This window comes from Hyperolius riggenbachi, chromosome 4 (genome assembly GCF_040937935.1).
Source record: "Hyperolius riggenbachi isolate aHypRig1 chromosome 4, aHypRig1.pri, whole genome shotgun sequence".
In the NCBI taxonomy this organism is placed as follows: domain Eukaryota; kingdom Metazoa; phylum Chordata; class Amphibia; order Anura; family Hyperoliidae; genus Hyperolius; species Hyperolius riggenbachi.
Genome location: NC_090649.1, coordinates 198112410 through 198137572, shown reverse-complemented (window position 1 = coordinate 198137572; position 25163 = coordinate 198112410). Strand labels below are relative to the sequence as shown.

Genomic DNA, 25163 nt, shown 5'->3' with positions numbered 1-25163 from the left:
CCATGACATCAGCTTTTATTTGTAGTGCTGTTAAGACAGGGATGGAAACAGATACTGAACTCCCTCTGGGGATGTGTGTCCAGAGTCACAGCTTCTTGTTTATGTCCAGTCAGCACTGAGACATCAAGAGAGGACGTTGAACTCCGAGGTTAATGTACAGGATGTACTTTCAACTTTTTTTTCTTTTCTTTTTTTTCAAAAAGAAAAACATCCATATCAAAGGGATATGAAAAAAAACCACTAAAATATCAGTACATCTTTTTTTCTTGTCATGAACAAATTATAAGGTGGGTAGAGGCAAAAGAAGCCGTCTTTCCTAGAGGTTCATCATTTATGTTTTGCTACTTTACAGCATGTGCAGACCATTATCCCTTGTAGGGTGTTATGAAGCCACTGAGATTCTGCATCCTGAGAGAGCTCACACTAACTAACCACTAGTGCCATGATCATCAGTATCAAACCTGTAACGTACATACACAAGGGGTGGTTGCTATATACAGAAAGGGCTGCACCAGTGGTGTAGCTACAGACCTTGTGCCTCCAATGCAGAATTTGGGCCTGGCCCCTCCTGCATTAAATAATGTGTCTCCCACCCCAATATGGTAGCTAGATGTGCCCCACTCTCTGACACCCCCATATGGTAGTCAGGTATATGTGTCTCCAGTATAGGTAGCCAGGAATAGGTGCCCCAGTATAGGTAGCCAGGCATAGGTGCCCCAGTATAGGTAGCCAGGCATATGTGCCCAAGTATAGGTAGGCAGGAATAGGTGCCCCAGTATAGGTAGCCAGGCATATGTGCCCAAGTATAGGTAGGCAGGAATAGGTGCCCCAGTATAGGTAGCCAGGCATATGTGCCCCAGTATAGGTAGGCAGGAATAGGTGCCCCAGTATAGGTAGCCAGGCATAGGTGCCCCAGTATAGGTAGCCAGGCATAGGTGCCCCAGTATAGGTAGCCAGGCATATGTGCCCAAGTATAGGTAGGCAGGAATAGGTGCCCCAGTATAGGTAGCCAGGCATATGTGCCCCAGTATAGGTAGGCAGGAATAGGTGCCCCAGTATAGGTAGTAGTGTTGGGCGAACATCTAGATGTTCGGGTTCGGGCCGAACAGGCCGAACATGGCCGCGATGTTCGGGTGTTCGACCCGAACTCCGAACATAATGGAAGTCAATGGGGACCCGAACTTTTGTGCTTTGTAAAGCCTCCTTATATGCTACATACCCCAAATTTACAGGGTATGTGCACCTTGGGAGTGGGTACAAGAGGAAAAAAAAATTTAGCAAAAAGAGCTTATAGTTTTTGAGAAAATCGATTTTAAAGTTTCAAAGGGAAAACTGTCTTTTAAATGCGGGAAATGTCTGTTTTCTTTGCACAGGTAACATGCTTTTTGTCGGCATGCAGTCATAAATGTAATACATATAAGAGGTTCCAGGAAAAGGGACCGGTAATGCTAACCCAGCAGCAGCACACGTGATGGAACAGGAGGAGGGTGGCGCAGGAGGAGAAGGCCACGCTTTGAGACACAACAACCCAGGCCTTGCATGAGGACAAGAAGCGTGCGGATAGCATGCTTTGTACCACCATGCAGTCATAAATGTAATAAAGATAAGTGGTTCAATAAACAGGGACCACGCGGCAACGCTAACCCAGCAGCAGCACACGTGATGGAACAGGAGGAGGCGCAGGAGGAGAAGGCCACGCTTTGTGAGACACAACAACCCAGGCCTTGCATGAGGACAAAAAGCGTGCGGATAGCATGCTTTGTACCGCCATGTAGTCATAAATGTAATAAAGATAAGAGGTTCAATAAACAGGGACCACGCGGCAACGCTAACCCAGCAGCAGCAGCAGCAGCAGCACACGTGATGGAACAGGAGGAGGCGCAGGAGGAGAAGGCCACGCTTTGTGAGACACAACAACCCAGGCCTTGCATGAGGACAAAAAGCGTGCGGATAGCATGCTTTGTACCGCCATGTAGTCATAAATGTAATAAAGATAAGAGGTTCAATAAACAGTGACCACGCGGCAACGGTAACCCAGCAGCAGCAGCAGCACACGTGATGGAACAGGAGGAGGCGCAGGAGGAGAAGGCCACGCTTTGTGAGACACAACAACCCAGGCCTTGCATGAGGACAAAAAGCGTGCGGATAGCATGCTTTGTACCGCCATGTAGTCATAAATGTAATAAAGATAAGAGGTTCAATAAACAGGGACCACGCGGCAACGGTAACCCAGCAGCAGCAGCAGCAGCAGCAGCACACGTGATGGAACAGGAGGAGGCGCAGGAGGAGAAGGCCACGCTTTGTGAGACACAACAACCCAGGCCTTGCATGAGGACAAAAAGCGTGCGGATAGCATGCTTTGTACCGCCATGTAGTCATAAATGTAATAAAGATAAGAGGTTCAATAAACAGGGACCACGCGGCAACGCTAACCCAGCAGCAGCAGCAGCAGCAGCACACGTGATGGAACAGGAGGAGGCGCAGGAGGAGAAGGCCACGCTTTGTGAGACACAACAACCCAGGCCTTGCATGAGGACAAAAAGCGTGCGGATAGCATGCTTTGTACCGCCATGTAGTCATAAATGTAATAAAGATAAGAGGTTCAATAAACAGGGACCACGCGGCAACGGTAACCCAGCAGCAGCAGCAGCACACGTGATGGAACAGGAGGAGGCGCAGGAGGAGAAGGCCACGCTTTGTGAGACACAACAACCCAGGCCTTGCATGAGGACAAAAAGCGTGCGGATATAGCAGCAATGCTTTTTGCCGCCATGCAGTCATAAATGTAATACAGATGAGAGGTTCAATAAACAGGGACCGGAAACGCTAAACCATCCCAGATGTTCATCGGTCATGTTACTTGGTTGGGGTCCAGGAGTGTTGCGTAGTCGTTTCCAATCCAGGATTGATTCATTTTAATTTGAGTCAGACGGTCTGCATTTTCTGTGGAGAGGCGGATACGCCGATCTGTGATGATGCCTCCGGCAGCACTGAAACAGCGTTCCGACATAACGCTGGCTGCCGGGCAAGCCAGCACCTCTATTGCGTACATTGCCAGTTCGTGCCAGGTGTCTAGCTTCATGCCCGGTTTCAGGTCCAGCGGTGCCAGCCACAAATCCGTCTGTTCCTTTATTCCCCTCCAAATTTCCTCCCCTGTGTGCTGCTTATCCCCAAGGCAGATCAGCTTCAGCAACGCTTGCTGACGCATGCCAACAGCTGTGCTGCACTGCTTCCACGATCCTACTGCTGCTGGTGCTGGGTTAGCATTTCCGGATGAGGTACAGCTTTGAGATGCGTTGGAGGAGAAGGAGTCAGAGAGGTAGGTGCTGCTGTTGTTATCCAGCTGTTTGCGGCGTGGGCAACACCCGCGCCGTAGCAGGTGAGGAATCGCTGCCAGGCTCCACAAGGTTCACCCAGTGCGCGGTAAGGGAGATGTATCGACCCTGGCCGAACGCACTCGTCCAGGTGTCAGTGGTGAGGTGAACCTTGCAGGCAACGGCATTCTTCAAGCTTCGGGTTATTTAGCTGACCACGTGCTCATGCAACTCAGGCACTGCAGAGCGCGCAAAGTGGTAGCGGCTGGGAACCACGTAACGTGGGATGGCCACTGACATCATGCCCTTGAAGCTGTTTGTCTCCACCACTCGATATGGCAGCATTTCGCAGGCCAGAAGCTTGGCTATGCTGGCTGGCTGTTACTGCCACGGCCCGGGGGTCATTTGCTGGCAATTTCCTCTTGTGCTCAAACATCTCAGAAACAGACAACTCAACCGTAGCGCTGCACACCGAAGGGCTGTTGGTTGTTGTGTTTGATGAACACTGGGAGACCTCAAGAGCACTAGTCCGGAAAGTGACAGTGTCAGCATCGTCTGATGTTTGTGAATGTTGTGAACCACGCAATGGCTGGGCTACTGCTGCTGCTGAGGCGGGTCTGGTGGTGAGTCTGGTGAACCCAAGGGAGGCAGTGTTGCTGGTGGTACCCTGTCCTGCCGCGTTTGCCCACAGAGTGGGATGTTTGGATAGAATGTGGCGGCTCATGCTGGTGGTGGAGAGGTTGTTAATACTTTTCCCCCTGCTCAGGCGGGTCTTGCACACCTTGCAAATCGCCATGGTAACATCCTCAGTGCAGTCTTCAAAGAAAGCCCAGACTTTAACTGGCTGAGGACTCGGACCTCGTGCGTGATGTGCTGGTGCTGCTTAACCCACTGCTGGACGCTTGAGAGGTCATCCAAGTAATTATCTGGTCCTGTTCTTTTGGATCTGTGAGGGTTGTTGTCCTGGACAACATGGGCAGTATTGAGTGGGTTTTCTTGGGTGCTCCCCTGTGGCCTGTACGTGAACCGTCAGGGGAAACACCTCTTCCCTTGCCCCTCCCTCTTTCACCGGATTTCTTCCTCATTTCACTTATCCTTAAAGTACACGCTGACTGGCAGCAGTACAGTGGCAGTACAGAAATGCTATACAGTGGTGGGTGAGCGGTGTACCACTATTGTCAGCAGTGACACAGAGCACAATGCTATACAGTGGCGGGTGAGCGGTGTACTACTGTTCCCAGCAGACACAGAGTGGAAGTAAACACAATGCTATATAGTGTGGCTGAGCCGTGTACACAGAGTGGCATTAAACACAATGCTATATAGTCTGCTATATAGTCACCCCGAACAGGGTGATGTTCTGCAGAACCCGAACAGTGGCAAACACTGTTCGCCCAACACTACTGGGAGGGAACGCAGATTTTAGTACCTAAACACACGATACAACATGTTTTCCGGGGTCGGACTCTGAGGCACATACAGATGGTCCCGATCATCATCCTCATCATACAACTCTTCTCCTGAGTCTGACCCACCCACCACCTCTGCCACCCCAACATCCCCAGACACAGACCCCTCATCGTCCTCAACATTAACTTGGGATGCTGGCCTGAGCCAGACCTCCTCCTCCACATCAGGCCCCATCATCTCCTCAATGGCAGCCCTCATTAATCGCTCTGGCGACGGACTGATGGACACAACGTTCTCCTCCGGGGAGGGCTGCTGCTGACCACTGGCTGCTGGGGTGGATGTTATAGCTTGCGTGGGGCGTTGGCTGTTGCTGTTGTTGGGAGTGCTGCTCACAGCGGAGGTCTCTGGGGAACTCATGTTGAGCTCATATAGTGGTTGACGGTGAGTGGAGTATTACTGATCCCAGCAATATACACACTGACTGGCAGAGTACGCAATGCTATATAGTGTGGCTGAGCGGTGTACACAGAGTGGCAGTAAACACAATGCTATATAGTCTGGCTGAGCGAGCGGTGTACTACTGTTCCCAGCAGAATCAGAGTGGCAGTAAACAATGGTATATAGTCTGGCTGAGCGGTGTACATAGAGTGTCAGTAAACAATGGTATATAGTCTGGCTGAGCGAGCGGTGTACTACTGTTCCCAGCAGAATCAGAGTGGCAGTAAACAATGGTATATAGTCTGGCTGAGCGGTGTACATAGAGTGTCAGTAAACAATGGTATATAGTCTGGCTGAGCGAGCGGTGTACTACTGTTCCCAGCAGAATCAGAGTGGCAGTAAACAATGGTATATAGTCTGGCTGAGCGGTGTACACAGAGTGTCAGTAAACAATGGTATATAGTCTGGCTGAGCGGTGTACACACAATGCTATATAGTCTGCTATATAGTGTCAGTAAACAATGGTATATAGTCTGGCTGAGCGGTGTACACAGAGTGTCAGTAAACAATGGTATATAGTCTGGCTGAGCGAGCGGTGTACTACTGTTCCCAGCAGAATCAGAGTGGCAGTAAACAATGGTATATAGTCTGGCTGAGCGGTGTACACAGAGTGTCAGTAAACAATGGTATATAGTCTGGCTGAGCGGTGTACACACAATGCTATATAGTCTGCTATATAGTGTCAGTAAACAATGGTATATAGTCTGGCTGAGCGAGCGGTGTACTACTGTTCCCAGCAGAATCAGAGTGGCAGTAAACAATGGTATATAGTCTGGCTGAGCGGTGTACACAGAGTGTCAGTAAACAATGGTATATAGTGTGGCTGAGTGGTGTACACAGAGTGTCAGTAAACAATGGTATATAGTCTGGCTGAGCGGTGTACACAGAGTGTCAGTAAACAATGGTATATAGTCTGGCTGAGCGAGCGGTGTACTACTGTTCCCAGCAGAATCAGAGTGGCAGTAAACAATGGTATATAGTCTGGCTGAGCGGTGTACACAGAGTGTCAGTAAACAATGGTATATAGTGTGGCTGAGTGGTGTACACAGAGTGTCAGTAAACAATGGTATATAGTCTGGCTGAGCGGTGTACACAGAGTGGCAGTAAACACAATGCTATATACTCTGGCTGAGCGAGCGGTGTACTACTGTTCCCAGCAGACACAGAACAGTAAACAGAATGCTATATAGTGTGGCTGAGCGAGCGGTGTACCACTATTCCCAGCAGACACAGAACAGTGAACAGAATGCTATATAGTGTGGCTGAGCGAGCGGTGTACCACTATTCCCAGCAGACACAGAACAGTAAACAGAATGCTATATAGTGTGGCTGAGCGAGCGGTGTACCACTATTCCAAGCAGACACAGAACAGTGAACAGAATGCTATATAGTGTGGCTGAGCGAGCGGTGTACCACTATTCCCAGCAGACACAGAGTGGCAGTAAACAGAATGCTATATAGTGTGGCTGAGCGAGGTACACAGAGTGGCAGTAAACAGAATGCTATATAGTGTGGCTGAGCGAGCGGTGTACCACTATTCCCAGCAGACACAGAACAGTGAACAGAATGCTATATAGTGTGGCTGAGCGAGCGGTGTACCACTATTCCCAGCAGACACAGAACAGTGAACAGAATGCTATATAGTGTGGATGAGCGAGCGGTGTACCACTATTCCCAGCAGACACAGAACAGTAAACAGAATGCTATATAGTGTGGCTGAGCGAGCGGTGTACCACTATTCCCAGCAGACACAGAACAGTGAACAGAATGCTATATAGTGTGGCTGAGCGAGCGGTGTACCACTATTCCCAGCAGACACAGAACAGTGAACAGAATGCTATATAGTGTGGCTGAGCGAGCGGTGTACTACTGTTCCCAGCAGACACAGAACAGTACACAGAATGCTATATAGTGTGGCTGAACGAGCGGTGTACTACTGTTCCCAGCAGACACAGAACAGTACACAGAATGCTATATAGTGTGGCTGAACGAGCGGTGTACCACTATTCCAAGCAGACACAGAACAGTGAACAGAATGCTATATAGTGTGGCTGAGCGAGCGGTGTACCACTATTCCCAGCAGACACAGAGTGGCAGTAAACAGAATGCTATATAGTGTGGCTGAGCGAGGTACACAGAGTGGCAGTAAACAGAATGCTATATAGTGTGGCTGTGCAAGCGGTGTACTACTATTCCCAGCAGACACAGAGTGGCAGTAAACAGAATGCTATATAGTGTGGCTGAGCGAGGTACACAGAGTGGCAGTAAACAGAATGCTGAGCGAGCGGTGTACTACTATTCCCAGCAGCGACACACAATGACTGGGGGGGACCCTGGCTAGCGTGGCTGGAGCGCGAACTACCCTGCCTGCCTACCCAAAGCTAAACCCACAGACAAATGGCGGAGATATGACGTGGTTCGGGTATTTATTTACCCGAACCACGTGACAGTTCGGCCAATCAGAGCGCGTTCGGGTCCGAACCACGTGACCCGTTCGGCCAATCACAGCGCTAGCCGAACGTTCGGGGAACGTTCGGCCATGCGCTCTTAGTTCGGCCATATGGCCGAACGGTTTGGCCGAGCACCGTCAGGTGTTCGGCCGAACTCGAACATCACCCGAACAGGGTGATGTTCTGCAGAACCCGAACAGTGGCGAACACTGTTCGCCCAACACTAATAGGTAGCCAGGCATAGGTGCCCCAGTATAGGTAGCCAGGCATAGGTGCCCCAGTATAGGTAGCCAGGCATAGGTGCCCTAGTATAAGTAGCCAGGAATAGGTAGCTAGGCAGATACATGCATTCAATTGGATGGAACGCAGGAACAGGAAGAAGTTAGTAGTACATGCAGTGCTGGATCCCAGCAATGTATCTGATTACCCAATGCTGCTGCTTGTGTGCCTGCCCCTGCACCCTCCCCCACGTAGTAAGTAGGGAGGATAAGCATGCCCCCCCCTGAGGCCCCAGGGACCCGGTCGCACAGGTGACCATTGCAACGGTGGCCCCTATGCCAAAAAAGGTAAACCAGTTAGCCTTTGGGATAAATCTGGCCTTGACCATGCCCCACACATTTGCATGGTGTGCTGTTTTTACAACATATTAGGGAACATGTATAAAAATTTGCAGAAACCTGATACTGTTTACCCTTTTGACAACACCTCCATTTCCTTTTATTACAAGAATCATCACAAAAATCTGCAAAATTATTATACAGTGAACAGCGTAGGCATTTTAGATGTAAATGACTTCAAAGAATGCTCTGTTTGCTTAAGAGAGGAATTTTTCCATGTATTTATAGAAGTGCTGTGGGTTTTTGATTAACACTGGCATAATTTATCTAGACAGCATCAGTTCTCACTTTTCCAGCATAACCTTGATGACTGCTAGGAGAAAAAGATGAATGCATCATTGAGATAAATGTGACCATTTAGGTAGCACATGTTTGGCGGCAGGGGGTGAATCTTAAATACAGATGTATCATACATATGTATAAAGTGCCTAAACAGTTCAAAGAGTTGATTTCGTAATACCAAGGTGAAAATAAACTGATGCAATAAACAATTGTATCTATCCTACTACTCCTAAAAATGACTTTTTGTGATGTCCCAGAGTTTTATTTTATGTTTAAATTTACTTATTTAGTTCTTCATGTTTCATTGTCTTTGCTCAATTACACAGTCTTTTAAGTATGCCAGAGCTAAAATCTATGACACATTGACCCTTTTTATCTATCCCTTGCTTGCGAAAGTTGTTCTCTGCGAGGAAAGTGTTTTATGGCCGTTATTTCTTATCAGTGAGCATTACGCTATGGTCCAGCTGGGTCCCAACTAGAAAGAAACTGTCACTTGCATACCTGAATGTTCACTCTTTTAGGCAGAGAAAGGAAAAAAGAAACATGTCCTAGTTATTGAATGCTTGCCACTTTACATGCATGTGTCTATCTCATCATTTGATTTTCACCTCACTATTCCTTTAAAGGGTATTTGTATTACTATTTTTTTTATTTAGATACTTACCTCAGTAGGGGGAAGCCACTGGATGGTCCAGAGGCTTCCCTGGCCTTCGTATAGCCCTTCTGCACTGCTCTGGGACCCTCTGAACGATCTTCAACATTCATTTGAAAGACTGCTTGTGGCCGCACTTCCCTCTGTGTATGAGCACAGCCAGTGCCGGGCCGAGCCAGAGGTGAGAGAGGCTCCAGCCTCAGGGTGCAGTGTAGGATGGGTCGCATAACTCACTCAGCTGTTTGAAAAGGGGATGCATGGCAGTAGCTGCAAGCCAGATAATTAGAGATTAAGATGCTGGGGGGGGGGGGGGGGGGGGGTTGGGGGCCCTGGGGCACCTCTTAGTCTCATAGTAATCAGTGAGTGATGGCTGGGTGGGAGGGATGGGGGGCACGCTTTGATGTTTCATCCTTGGGTGCGGGAGGACCTTGTGCCAGCTCTGAGCACAGCCACACTGGGCAGGCACAAAGTACGACCTGCACCTACACAGTAGCACTGGGCCGCTCAGGCACAGCTTTTTTCCCTGTGCACAAGCAACTCCATGCTACTGCAAGGTGCGGATCCATTGGCTCCTGCACAGCGCATCCGCACTCGTACACGAAGGGAAGTGCTGCCGCAAAGATAGGGTCCCAGACAGCAGTGGAGGGGTCAGGGAAACATCTGGATCATTTACAGGTTTCCCTTAATGATGTAAGTATATCACATGCAAACAATTAAAGAGACTCCGTAACAAAAATTGCATCCTGTTTTTTATCATCCTACAAGTTCCAAAAGCTATTCTAATGTGTTCTGGCTTACTGCAGCACGTTCTACTATCACCATCTCTGTAATAAATCAACTTATCTCTCTGTTGTCAGACTTGTCGGCCTGTGCCTGGAAGGCTGCCAAGTTCTTCAGTGTTGTGGTTCTGTGATGCATCTCCCCCCTCCAGGCCCCTCTCTGCACACTGCCTGTGTATTATTTAGATTAGGGCAGCTTCTCTCTTCTCTGTTATCTTTTACAAGCTGGATAAATCCTCCTCTGAGCTGGCTGGGCTTTCACATACTGAGGAATTACATACAGGCAGAGCTGTCTGCACTCTGCAGGAAGAAACAGCCTGACACTTCAGTGGAAGATAGCTGCAGGGGGAAAGAAACACACAAATGATCTCTTGAGATTCAAAAGGAAGGGTGTATATAGCCTGCTTGTGTATGAATGTATTTTCTATGTGTGGACATACTGTACATCAACCTACTTCCTGTTTTGGTGGCCATTTTGTTTGTTTATAAACAAACTTTTTAAAACTGTTTGTAACCACTTTTAATGCGGCGAGGAGTGGCGAAATTGTGACAGAGGGTAATAGGAGATGTCCCCTAACGCACTGGTATGTTTACTTTTGTGCGATTTTAACAATACAGATTCTCTTTAAGGTACTGGAAAATTTAGGCAGTGTTAATTACTATTCCCACTCTAGGACACTGTGGACTCAGTAGCAAGACGTATTTACACTGTTTTTATATTACTTTGGGCTCCGTTTGAGCGCCTTTATAGCTGTTATTCACATACAGCCTATGTCGGCGCATGGTGCGCACAAATTTTCTGCACCATTTTTGCCTGTCTGAAAGTATATCACTTTTTTTTATTTAAAGGTTTATTATAACCTATATGGTAACCCTGTACCCCACCCATGATTATAAAGATTTCTACCATTAAGTTTTCAGGGTCTTTGGGCCTGATTCACAAAGCGGTGCAGAGTGTTTGCAAGCCTGTGAAAAGCCCTTTGAAACTCGCGCGAAATTCACGCGCGCAAAGTTTTGCCTGCGCAATCGCGCGGCGCACGGTATAGTGCGAGCAATGCGCCCATTAAACCCTATGGGCGCTGCGCACGGAATTGCGCGATTGCAAACTTTGCGCGTGGGACTTTGCGCGCGATAACCAGCACAAAGCGGTGCTAACTCAGCGGTGCAAAGGTTATCACGCCTAAAGTCTTTTAGGCGTGATAACTGAGTTATCACCGCTTTGTGAATCAGGCCCTTTGAATAGTTCCTTCCAATACAACAACATTATGCCAGCCTTTTTCCAGTAGGAAGCATTCAATGCCCTCATCAACAACATGTTTATACATTGTATGCGTGACAAGGAAACTCAGATTTCTCAAAGGTCATGACAATAATACCATTCTATTTATTAAATGTCACATCTGCATAGAGGCTGTCCCAAGAAGCACTGTTTTCAGACCTCTCCTGTGTAGCGACAAGTATCATATTCAGAATGTTCTACCTAGCAGTATTGATATGAAAATGTAGTTAAGAAACAATGAGCTTTTATATTATTTTCATGATAACTAAAAAAATTTTTGGGCACCAAATGTTTTTAAAGCAAAACTACAAGCTTGCATAATGCACAATTAGAAAACTCCCAACTCCTATTAGTATATATGTGTGTACATATACAGTATATATATATATACATATTGTCGGGCTTGTCTGGCTACTTGCTATAGGTCATAATAAAGAAAAGGAGGGCTACACCATATCATTTACGATCATATGATACACTGAGTTGTGGATTCCCAGTACTCGCCCATTAGCGACACATTGCTCCAATTTACTGGACTTCAGAAATACATATGAGGCTAGGGTTCTTAATGTGTTGCCAGGTGGACCATTTTATTATAACACTGTACAAAAAGGCTTGATTACATGCAAAAACCAGCCGTCTAAAACACTTTAAAACTTTGCTGGAGCTTCTGTGCGACACAATGATAATGAACATGGACACGACTCAAACCAATAAGCATCTAATCTAAGCCGGCAGTTCATACATTCCTCCACACACACTTGCAGCCATGGCGCCCAAAAACGCACTTGAAATACTATAGTTCAGTGGATAGTTGCTTGATCAGTTGTAAGGCAACCCATAGGGAGCAGAGGGATCCGACTGTATGACAGTGAAAGACAGCAGGTATATTGCAATCCCATACTTCTTACAGAGATAGTCCCATATATTGGTACAGCAGCAGCAACTAACAGCCATACACAGACAATTGCGCTGTTTATCTCACCACCTCCGTCGTGTAGTTCCTTCAGTGGGTACCCACACTACCAACAACTTGCCACTGGGGTTTGGATGTTTGAAGCGGAATTCCGCCTATGCTCCGTGTATGCCGGTGCATTAGCAAGAACTCCAGCAGCCAGGCAGTGCACCCTCTCCCATGCGTTTGGATCATGCAGATCTCCAGGACGCCAGCGGTAACTTCCGCAGTCTGGTCAGCGTGCAGAGTATGGAGTAGGTCACATGGACGCACAGGCTCCGCCCATCTACTTGCTATAGGTCAGACTGTATGCTCATATGACTGACTTATAACCCAGCCCTAACACCTGCATAAACTCCTGCCTAATAACACACTACAATACCCTGCAGGTAGATGTAGCATACAACCTGGCAAATAGCATTCACCAAACACAGCAAGGTATAGCAAGACACAGTATACTTGAATAGTCACCTGAGGCCTAAGGGCTGAGGTAATCCAGATGTAAGTGCAATCACAATACAGATGTGTGGTCAAACAGGCCGGGATCAGGGCAGGCAGCGTTCATGCAAGGTCCTTTAACAATATGAGGTTTGGCAACAGGAAGTCCAGTAAAGATGCAAGGTCAGGTACAACCCGGGTCAATAACAGGTGATCTGAAGAAACGTAGTCATGTACAATCCGGGTCAGCAACAGGAATCAATTCTGCAAGAAGCTTGGACAAGAGACGAGGCACTTGGTCTGAGCGCAATCTCAGCTACAAGCCCAGCATAGGCTATCACGGACGAAGACCGATGCGCTCAGCAGATTCAAATACATAGACTCACCAATCAGAACTCAGTGGGTCAGCTGATCAGCTGACACGCAGGGAGACACATGGCTACTGTTACCTAGGCAGAGCGCGCACTGAGACGTATCCTCCGCTTGCCGCCCTGCCCCGCTTGTGAGACAGCGGCAGGACGGCAACAACATGTGAGTCAGCGGCAGGGCCGGCGGTGGCGGCCTGCTGACTCCTTACATATATACAGTATATACATATATCCTACCTGCTTATGATACAAAACAATGTCATCTTTATGATAAACACAATACACCACCTGATCACAGTTAGGCGCACTGGAAGCTGCCTTCTTCTATAATCATGTAATATGCAGTTAAACCCCAAAGCCTTGAAGTCAGGTCGGTAGAAGCCCCAGGTAAGTAAAACTGCCTTTTTTATTTTGTCATAAGTATCCCTTTAAAGCCACCTGCAAACAAGAAAATACTCTTGCCATCAATACAGGAGGGAGGGGGGCTCACTGACTACCTATACAGACGGGAGGGGGGCTCACTGGCTAACTATGGGGGGAGACTCTCTGGCTACCTATACTGTGTGTGTGTGTGTGTGTGTGTGGGGGGGGGCTCTGGCTACCTATACAAAGGGGATGGAGGCTCTCTTGCTACCTATACGAGGGGTGGGGGGGCTTTCTGGCTACCTATACTAAAATAGGGGGGAGTTCTCTGGCTCCCTGTATAAAGAAGGGCTGTCTGGCTACCTATGCTGGGGGGGGGGGGGGGGGCATCTGCAACTGGCTACCTAATACTGGAGACTTCTGTGGCTACCTATACTGGGTGGGGGGCTGCATCTGGCTACCCCATTGGAACAGTGTACTCAAATGCAGCACTCAAATGTTTAGGCTTAGCACATAAATCATTTTTGCATTATTTATTTTTTAATTACCTGGCTTGCTGGCTTTGGAAAATGTACCCACCCCATGAATGTGATATGTGACCTGGTTAGACAGACTGGTAGTCAGACAACTGCCCAAACACCCATCCCATCATCATAGACATGCGGTAGTCAGAGAAGAACTGAGAGGAGTGTGGGGGAGGGGGGGCTAGCCAGTCTTATCCTGGGAACACAAAGCTGGCTCTGCCCACCTCCTTCATTTGCCTTGCAGGAAGGAGCAGAAGAAGGAGGTGGGCATAGTCAGGTAAGATAAATCTGTTTAGATGAAGAAACTCCTACTCTCCTGACATCTCCATACTTTGTACACATGTCTAGGGGCCATATTACTGATTTTTCTAAAGGAAGTTTCTCTGGAACAGCTGCATCCTGTATGACAGCTGAGTAATGGCACATGGCATATTCCACTATTTTCTTTCATTAACAATGAAAAATCTCAGAAAGTAAACTGAGAGGTTTAAAACAGGATTATGATTAAAAACACAATTAAACAACAAAGCAAACGGGGTCATTCAGTTGAACTTAAGAGTTAATGCATCCCAGACTTAGAAGGGCAGACGTGAATGAGTGCTATAGCAACTAAACAGTTAAACCTCTAAAGACAAAAATAACAGTGGATTGAATGTCATGACATGTGAATTAACTGGAAGGTTCAGCCATGTAGGAGCACTTCACAGGGGAGCCCCAGAAGGAGACAACTTGGTACAAAGTCCTTTAGAAATGGTGATAGTTTCCTCCTCAGTTTAGGACATTTTTTGGATTCCATTTCCCAGCCGGCAGTGACATTTGGGCCAGCATGTACATTTAAAAAAGGATTCTGCAATAGTACTTAGTCTTCTGTCTAATCTGCTGGAAGTGACTGTGATGAGGATTGTTTAGCATGCCAGGAAAAGTGTTTTGTTTATATGTTGGCTGATAAATCACAATTTTCTGACAGCAAGTGCTTAAAGACTGACAGGCATTGTGGTTGTTTAAAAAAGGTTACTCTGATTATCTGACCTGCAGTTGTTATTCCTCGAGATTAATACAAGTGTGAGGCAGCTGCTTCTTCTGAAACCAAGCATACACCTTGGGCTAGAGCTTCTATGGGGGAAAACTGGGCAATTGATCTCACCTGTCTGGCTGCCTGGTGCAATCCCTCCCTCTTGTTCAGCATTCCTCTGCCTCCATGGCTCTCCATGGAGTTACTGTCCCTCTGACCCAGCAGCATGTTACATAGGTATAGTGAGTGTAAGGATTCCTCCTGTGGCGTGTTCTGTCCATTGCGGTGGAGCCGCAAACGGACAGTTCTGGCTTGTCTGCCTGCATTCGGTTGTGCATTTGCAATGAGTCACATTGTCATTTGCAATTGCTCTGCAGTTCTGGGCAGCTCAGGATGATGTCATCATTCCACCAATGGCTTACTACAGCTGAGCTGCGAATCGATAGCCCTGGATTTCCTGCACGCATGTTGTTACATAATACTGCATGTATTTCCTATGGGAGTCCTTTGCATTCACAACCAGCTAGCAAATGGTAATCAAGCGAGCTCAGGATTGAATGATTACCATTCAGCTGTGTGGAGATTTGCATGCTTGCATCCATTGGTCGATGCCGGCATAAAAGTCAGTCTCCCCTTTTAGACCTCGCCCATCATAGCGATCACTATGCTGGTCTGTTGGGCACTGTGCTACTCTGTATAGTTCTGTTATTGTAGTTCAATGCGACCTTATTACTTGTGCTTTAGCTAGTTCTTGTTAAATATATATGCAGACGTGCTAATATATATTTATCCAGTAGTTGGGCTGTTTATTATTTTTCTGAATTATTGTTTATTGCCTAGTTTCCATGCCTGATGGACGTTCACTGCATCCACGGTGGATCAGTGAAGTCCATTATCCTGATAGCTTAGATTCTGCCATCACCACGTTGGTGACTGGTAGTATTCCTGCTACTCTAGTTCTGGGAACTGTTCCCATAGTTAGGAACATATTGAGGAAATGGAGGACCACATGCTCAGTTCAAGTTAAGGCTCGAAGTGGCAGACCAAGACAAATCTCGGATTCTCGGATAGACAGAAGCAGCGAATGGCAAGAACAGTCAGAGTCAACCCACAGACCAGCACCAAAGGCCTACAACATCATCTTGCTGCAAATGGAGTCACTGTGCATCGTTCAACGATTCAGCGCACTTTATACAAGGAGATGCTGTATGTGAGAGTGATGCAGGGGAAGCCTTTTCTCCACCCACAGCACAAACAGAGCCACTTGAGGTATGCTAAAGCACATTTGGAATAAGGTGCTGTGTACTGATGAAACTAAAATTGAGTTTGGGCATAACAAGGGCGTTATGCATGGAGGAAAAAGAACATAGCATTCCAAGAAAAACACCTGCTACCTACAGTAAAATATGGTGGTAGTTCCATCATGCCGTGAGGCTGTGTGACCAGTGCAGGGACTGGGAATCTTGTCTAAGTTGAGGGACGCATGGATTACACTCAGTATCAGCAGATTCTGGAGACCAATGTCCAGGAATCGGTGACAAAGCAGAAGCTGCGCCGGGCTGGATCTTTCAACAAAACAATGACCCTAAACACTGCTCAAAATCCACTAAGGCATTCATGTAGAGGAACAAGTACAATGTTCTGGAATGAACATCTCAGTCCCCAGACCTGAATATAATTGAAAATCTGTGGTGTGAGTTAAAGAGAGCGGTCCCTGCTCAGAAGCCATGTTTTGTAAACAGGAATGGTCCAAAATACCTTCAACCAGAATCCAGACTCTCATTGGAACCTACAAGAAGCATTTAGAGGCTGTAATTTCTGCAAAAGGAGGATGTACTAAATATTGACTTCATTTCTTTTTTGTGGTGCCGAAATTTATGCACCTGCATAATTTTGTTTAAACATTTATTGCACACTTTCTGTAAATCCAATAAACTTCATTTCACTTCTCAAATATCACTGTGTGTGTCTCCTATATGATATATTTAACTGACAGTTTTTATCGTCATAACCAATGATGTATACAGGAAAATCATGCCGATTAAAGTGAACCTTAAGCCTACAAAAAAAAATTAGATTTACTCACCTGGGGCTTCCCTTAGCCCCCTGCAGCTGATCGGTGCCCTCGCAGCCCCACTCCGATACTCCTGGACCCGCCAGCGACCACTTCCGGTTTCACCGTCACCGGCCGACAGGCATGGGAACGCGAGTGATTCTTTGCATTCCCAGCCACAATAGCACCCGCTATGCTGCTATTTAACAAGGTTGCCCAAACTTTGGCATCCCACTGTATCTAAATACGATAATTTGCTAAAAATCCCAGTCATTAATGGGCAGTGGGCACCTACTTTTCTAGAGACTGTCTCTTCCTTCAATTGATTTCAACCCTGCTGTGGGTTGGGGTAGTTACGATGGCTACAATATGATAAGGGGGGTACATTGGACACACTTGGCTGGTAGATGAGCCACCCTAAGTGTTGTGGTTAGGTTACAACAAGGGTATTAGTAGCAACCCATCACATTTTTTGGGGGGGATCCTACAGGTAACAGGATGCTGATCTTAATGGGCATCCTAATAAACCAGAACACATTGGGCATGATTCACAAAGCTTTTTCACCTGTTTTCTTTTGTTTTCTCCTTATCTATGTTCAGGGATGCTCATCCGGATTAAGGATATCCATGTAACCCGGATATCCAAACTTTTTTACGCTATCCGATTCAGATTCGGATTCCGAATTTTTCAAAAAATCCGGATAGCTATCTGCAGATATTTGGGCGCATAACGCGGATATCCACGTTTATTGCGGATATCTGGATCCCAAATACTGTAACTAAGAAGAGAACGTCCTGGAGCCAATCAGAGGGCTCCTAGCAAAAGCCCTAGCAACCAATTACAGAGGGGAACCCTGGCCAGCCCCACCTGACCTCATTGAGCCAATCAAAGGGCTCCCAGTGTAAACCCTGGCACCCAATCACAGAAAGAAACACTGGCCAGCCCCCCTGTATAATAAGGAGGGCTGCCACGATGAGACATATCGTCTTAGCTTGCTGAATGCTCACTAAGAGACATGCTCCAGTGCTGGTGGCCTAGCAAGGGCTGTACACAGTTATAAACCTAAAGCTGTTCAATGATTAACCCCTTCACTACTATCACTACACTATTGTTTAATCGTTAATTAGCTTGATTGATGTCATAGTGTGACAGTCAGAGTGTGTGCTCCACTGCTGTAGGCCCAGCAGCACTGGAGCACACACTCTGACTGTCACACTAGGGCTGTACACAGGGGTGTACACAGTGATAAACCGAAAGCTGTTCAGTGATTAACCCCTTCACTATCACTACACTATTGTTAAATCATTCATTAGCTTGATGTCATTTGTGTGACCGCCAGTGTGTGTGCTGCAGGCATCTGCTATGTCTCTGTGTGTGTGTGCTGTGCACAGACCAGGCCAGCTGCTGCCTGCTGGCCAGCTATTAGCCTTAGGTATAGGTTAGATTAGGGGTTAGGGGATAGGATTACTGTGTTACTGTGTAGTTAGTACTGTAGTACTGCAGTCAGTGCTAGTAGTTGTTAGAGTAGTAGTACTACTGTGTTAGCTTTCTACAGAACTGCTGTGCTGTGAGCAGTGCCAGTGTGACAGTTAGTATGCACTAGTGTCTTCTCCTCTGCTGTCTGACTGTGACTCGGCGCTTGACCCGTGTCACGTGGCACTTGGCACGTGTCACGTGTCACTTGCCACGTGTCACGTGTCACTTGCCACATGTCACGTGGCACTTGCCATGTGAAACGTGGCAAGTGCCAATTGCCACATCCAGCATGCTCTTGGCACTCGTTACACCTGCTGCTGCTGCATTGTCCTGCTTCTGCTGCCTGTGCAGCTCCCACCACCAGACCAGGGTGCCACAGGACACTGATACCACCTATAGTTAACCCAAAACACAATTGCTGCATAATTTTATGGAGGTGTCTTGGCTGAAAACTGTCATGTCCCAGTTGTGCGGTTGGACTGTGGGCACAATGTGGGCTGCAAGACCGCTGTCTGGAACCTAGGCCTAATGTTAATTGACAGCCATTTTTTTGGGGGGGGAGGGGGGGGATTTTAAGTCCCCACATCATCAATTAGTGTTCCCCTTTAAAAAATACTGATGCGACATGCCTCATTTACCCCAAAAACCTTTTTAAAGCAATTTAAAGGGCACTTCCGGTTTTTCTATCCGGATATCCGAATCCACCTGGATAGCCCGGATTATGCGTTCAGATATCTGCATGAACGCGGATATCTGAAAGTTCGGATTCGGATATCCGATCCGGATCCGGATATCTGGGTATCCGGATCAATTAGGATTTTGAAAAGGGGTATCCGAGCACCCCTGTCTATGTTACATTTTTAGGCTCCCAAAGAACAAAAATATAATACAATTAAGGAAAGTAATATTGAAATGAAGTTAATCAGGAGCAACTTACTTTGAGTGATTATTTGGCTTGTAATGTAAGGTTATGTTTTATCAATTAGGTGATAAATAAGTCATTTATGAGAAGTTTTGTGAACAGAGTCTGTTTACTCCTTTTGAAGTTTGACCTACTGTAAAATAGTAAAATTCCATCACCAATGCAAATTATTATTATTATTTTTTTACTTATACCTTATTTTTAAAATGACTAAAATATTACTAGCATACTTTCGTTTGTGACAGTCTGCACCAGCACAGAAAGGGGAAGCACGCAATATCAATGCAAATACACTGAGATAATACACTTAATGACTTCAAACAGAGATCTGTCATCACTTCATTATTACTGGAATATGTAGCTTTAAGACAATTCTGTAGACAATGGCCTCAATTCACGGAGCATTATCAAACGTTTATCAAACACTTTATCAAACGTTTGATAATTTACCTCATGGGTTAAATCTCATTTTAAATTCACTAAAGTGTTATATATTTATCGAATGTTTTACCGATAAAACGTTCAACAAATATATAACACCTTAGTGAGATTTTACCCATGAGGTAAATTATCAAACGTTTGATAAAGTGTTTGATAAACGTTTGATAATGCTCCGTGAATTGAGGCCACTGTATTTCAAAACACTGTGATTTAACATGTAAGGTTTTAAAATGAACCTATGTCAGGCATGAAATAATGAATGCTAATGCTATTATGTGTAAAACTAGCAACCAGTAAAATGTACACTGGATATTATTCTAATTTTGCCTCTAATAAAATGGGCACCAGGAAATGCCATAGAACCAAAATTCTACTATCCCCCACTATAACTTAATTCTCAATTTAACCCTCCCCTGTCTATGTCTAATGCTAACCTTCCCCCACCTACTCCATACACTACCCCCCCCCCCCATCTACTCCTAACACTAACCTTCCCCTATATATGCCTAACACTAACCTCCCCCACTTACTCCTGACACTAAGTAACCTCCCCCACATATCCTAAAACTAACCTTCCTCCTGTATATGCCTAAAACTATCCTCCCCCACTTACTTCTCTCACTAACCCCCCCCCCCCCTACTCCTAATACTAACCTCCCCCCTACCTATGCCTGACTCAATCTCCCCCCACTTACTCCTGACACTAACTTCCTCCCACCTACTCCTATCACTAACCTCCCCCCACCTACCCCTAACACTAACCTTCCCCCATATATGCCTAACTCTAAACAGCAGCCCAATAGGAAAGCATTCGTTGTGTTTTCATATTGCGGCAAAATGCCTAGATTTTTTTGATTTGACCAAATGTGACCTCTGACCCCCCACAACACTCATTACTTTAAAGGATTACTTAAGCCTGAAAAAAAAATCAGTTTAACTTACCTGGGGCATCTTGCAGCCCCCCTGCAGCCCTCCTGGGCCTGTGCCATCCTTCTGCGGCCCTCCAACAAGCAGCAACAACCCCCTGAAAGCTAGCCAGTCAGGACCAGTCAGAGGCTACTGTGCATGCACAGCCCCGAGCCCCATGCACCCTGATCGCTCCCCCATTGCCGTGAGCGTTCTGTGCATGCACAGTAACAAGTTTCCCATACTGCGCATGCACCAAATGCTAGTGTGCACAGGGACGCAACAAGGTGGCAGGCCAACTGTCAGGGCTTCACCGCTGAAAGCCTGTGGGTCTTGGAACGGCGCGGGAACAGAATGACTGGGGGGGGGGTTGGTGCGGCAAGAAGCCTCAGGCCTCAGGTAAGTTAAGCTAGCTTTAGATTTCCTTTAAATGTATAGAGACCATGGTCAAATACATCTATCAATATCTGTAAGACATTACAAAAGTGTTTGTTCTAGTTTTCCATGTCAGCTGTTTCCAAATACAGCAAAGAGCAACCTGCCATATCCCTTACTGGCATAGAAAAGCATAAGCGTTGGAGTTCTTCTTTAACAACTGTAAAAACTAGAACTAACCATAAAGGAGGCACCTTAATTAAACAGTTTTGATGTCTGGGAACCTCAAATCTGAACAGATACATGCACACTGTAGATACATTTTAAGAACATTGTAACTAAGTACATTTTAAGTAAAAGTGAAACTGTTTAAATGTGATTGATACTTATATACTGTACATTACAGCTCCAAAGAACTCACTAAACAGAAGAGTTTACTTTTTAAACAGATTTACTGGAAAATAATCTTAGATTAGGCTAACTGCATACAGTATCTTGGTACAGCAAATGTCTCTATTACAAGGATAATAATGCCAGTACAAAAGTTTCCCATGCACTGATGATGCCATGACATTTGGACAAAGCTGGAGAAGTGTTACCTTAAAATACGCCCTCTGCAGGTAGTTGTAGGGACTCCTCCGGTGGAATTCACTCTTGATGTCCTCGCTGACTCTGTGTCTTGACAGTGTCCCCAGAATGTTCTCCTCACATTGCTTCACACAGGCTGACCTGAACAACATCACACTGGCAAAGTGTAATCCCCAGTCCCTTGGTGGCTCCTCTAAAGGGAACCTCTGCCTGCAGCCCATCCTGCAGCTCATCTTAGTCTGCCTGAGTTGGGTGAAGCTGTGCACAGCCTTTTCTATGTAGTAAATCACGTTTTGGTAATCATTTCTGTAATAGGCTTCTATTCCATTCTCATAGAGGAGGTCATAGGGCTCCAGAATCTGGACGTATGAGTGGACTAGAGATAGCAGTACTGGGATGTACAGTTCCCTGTACGGCAGCATGTCTGCTCTGATCACACTCCAGAAGTGGATCCCTTTAAAAGGGGGTCTGTGGCTGCGCCTCTCCTGCGTGCAGCATGTGCAGCTCTGTCTGACTCACACACTGAAATGGGCAGCAGGCTGTCGGCTGATCTTAAAGCCATACGCTCTGCATTAGGAGGAGTCCGGAGCAGCAGTAGCAGCACTAGTGATTGAGACATCCAGTAGAAGCGAGGCAAGCCTTCCTCTAGCAGAATCTGAACAGCTGCCAAGCCTAGGAAACAACCCAAAGCCCTGCTACTTTTCATGAATGTTCTCTGTTTACTGCTAACTTTTGTTTCCAGATGATGATAACCACACACTGGGTCAGTCATAGCTCCCAACTGTCCCTCTTTGGGAGCCCCGTCCCTCTGTCCTCCTCCTTTGTCCCTCTTTCAGGACGTTGTCCCTTTTCAATGTAAATAAAAATGTGATTGACTCTAAACTTTATTCCCATCCTTTAAATTGATATGATACTGATTTTAAAATGTTAATATGAAGGAAAATGAACCAGGATAGAAAGGTCCAGTGTGGTTTGAATTATAAAACAACATATTTTTGTTATGAAATCTTTGTGGTATGCGTGACTAGGGGTGCGATGGGGGCGTGATTAGGGGTGTGGCAGGGGTGTGGTAGAGCGCGGCTTAAGTGTCCCTCTTTCTCATCTTAAAAAGTTGGCAGGCATGGGTCAGTGGCTGTGTGCATTATAATATTTACATCAATAATATTACTTTATGAATACATTAATTTAGCAGTGACAGCTTTGTGGAAAATTGGAGGAACGCAGTGATGTCGCCTTTAGTAACCTCCCACCTGTGGCTGATTTATGAAGAGTGAAGCAGAGAAGTTGTATCTTATAGCAAATCACCACGTGTACCACAGCTCTGTATTTTTCACATTTTGTAATTCACCATCATCTTCTGTGGGGATTCACAGAGAACATAACTATGCATTTCTATAGGGCTACAATCTTCTGCTGCACTTTGTAGTGTTTCTCAGTCACTAACTGTCCTTCAAATAAGCTCACAATCTAATCCCTGTCATAGTTATAGTCTACTGTTCTTACCACAGGGTAAATGCCTGTTTACCCAAAAGGATCCTTATTATTCAGTATTTTTATATAGTATTTATACTGTGCTTTTACACAGTATACAGTAGAATCCCTTTATAGTAAACTCCAAAGGAAAGGAGCAGGAAAAGTCGGAGCAGTGCTTTTCAGCGCTGCTAGCTTTGGGCGCAGCCAGCGCCGCCATAGACTGTAATGGGAATCAGTCTATAGCGGCGCTCAGTGAGGAAGGTCGGCTCCGTCAGAAGACGGAGCCGAAGTTGTTTAAAAAACACAATAATTCGGCCTCCAGCAATCGCTGGAAGCCGAATTATTTCTTTCCCCCACTATCCATGTCGGCCTGGAGGGGGAATAGTAATTAAAACGCCCCGGACTTGTGCAGAAGCAGGACCAGCCATTTAACAGCTGGATCCTGCGCCCAAGTCTACCAGCGCCGTATTCAAATGTACGCAGGAAAAGTAGTTTTCTATATCAGAATTAGTCAAGACAAATAACATTTATATTGCGCTTTTCTCCTGGCAGATTTAAAGCACCAGAGCAGCAGCCACTAGGATTCGCACTATAGGCAGTTAGGGAGTCTTGCCCAAGGTCTCCTACTAAATGAATAAATAAATTCCAGTATTTGTTTAGCACTTTACTCCTGTCGGACTCAAAGCACTTGCAAGGTAGCCACTAGGGCATGCTCAGTAGGCAGTAGCAGTGTTAGGGAGTCTTGCCCAAGAGCTCCTTACTGAATAGGTGTTGGCTTACTGAATAGAATGAGCCAAGAACTGAATCCAGGTAGCCTACGTCAGAGGCAGAGCCCTTGACCACTATCCAGCCCCTGAATAGGTGCTGGCTTACTGAATGGGAGGAGCTGAGATTCAATCCCAGGTTTCCTGTGTCAGAGCCAGAGGCAGAGCCCTTAAAGTGAACCTAAACTGAACAAAGGAAAAAGAGTATCACTTACCTGGAGCTTCGACCAGCCCCCTGCAGCTGTCCTGTGCCCTCGCTGGTTCTCTACGATTGTCCGTTCTCCCGCCAAGGCTTAGTTTCGCTTCACACCGACTGGCATGTGCAGGACTCTATTGAGGACGGGAATGCGAGCGAAGCTACGCGTGGCGAGGGTCACGCAGGCGCAGTGGCCCGCTGACTCCCAGTCCGTGTAAAACGAATCTAAGCCGCGGTAGGAGATATTTACTATATACAGAGGATTACTATATCAGAGCTTACTATAACGAGATTCTACTGTACAGTCATGTCACTAATTTGACCCTTATGGGTGTTCATAATCAACACCCTACCATTGTGATATTTCCATCATTGTCTAGGGCCTACTGGGTGGGGGCACAATTAAGCTATCTGTATGCTTTTTGGATGTGAGAGGAAACTGGATTGCCCAGAGGAAACTCACAAGGACACATTCGAGAACACACAGACTCTAGTTCCCGATTCATTGCTCCCACATTGTTTTGGGCATCAGTTTTGGAAGGAGCTCTGTAGAGACACGCTGTTTGTCTTCTGGTGGCTGGATGGTGTAATGGTTAAGGGCTCTGCCTCTGACACAGGAGACCTGGGTTCGAATCTTGGCTCTGCCTGTTCAGTAAGCCAGCACCTATTCAGTAGGAGACCTTTGGCAAGTCTCCCTAACACTGCTACTGCCTATAGAGCACGCCCTAGTAGCTGCAGCTCTGGCGCTTTGAGTCCGCAAGGAGAAAAGCACAATATAAATGTTATTTGTCTTGTCTTGTCTTCTGGTTGAGCAGCATATGTTGTTCTATGGAGAGAGGTGGGGGCACAAGCTGGACTATGCTGCACTATGCAAACTCAGCAGAGGATACAAGCAAAATCAGCAGGGGATCAAATGCTTCTTTCCCTCACTGTAACCTTTTTCTTTTTATTATCTAGGCGGCACATACAGTATTTGGACGGTTCCATCACTTGCTGTGTCAGTGTCTATGATCATTGATAACAGGAA

General features: G+C 46.4%; 1 protein-coding gene across 1 annotated transcript in view; it reads right to left on the bottom strand.

Moving 5' to 3' along the window:
- Window positions 1-22282, bottom strand: part of P3H2 (prolyl 3-hydroxylase 2) — a 216715-nt gene extending 194433 nt beyond the window's left edge. The window contains exon 1 of the mRNA XM_068281207.1: window positions 21715-22282. Coding sequence (XP_068137308.1) covers window positions 21715-22125 — 411 coding nt within the window. The 5' untranslated portion in view covers window positions 22126-22282. The remainder of the gene's footprint in view (window positions 1-21714) is intronic.
- Between the last annotated feature and the right edge of the window lie 2881 nt (window positions 22283-25163).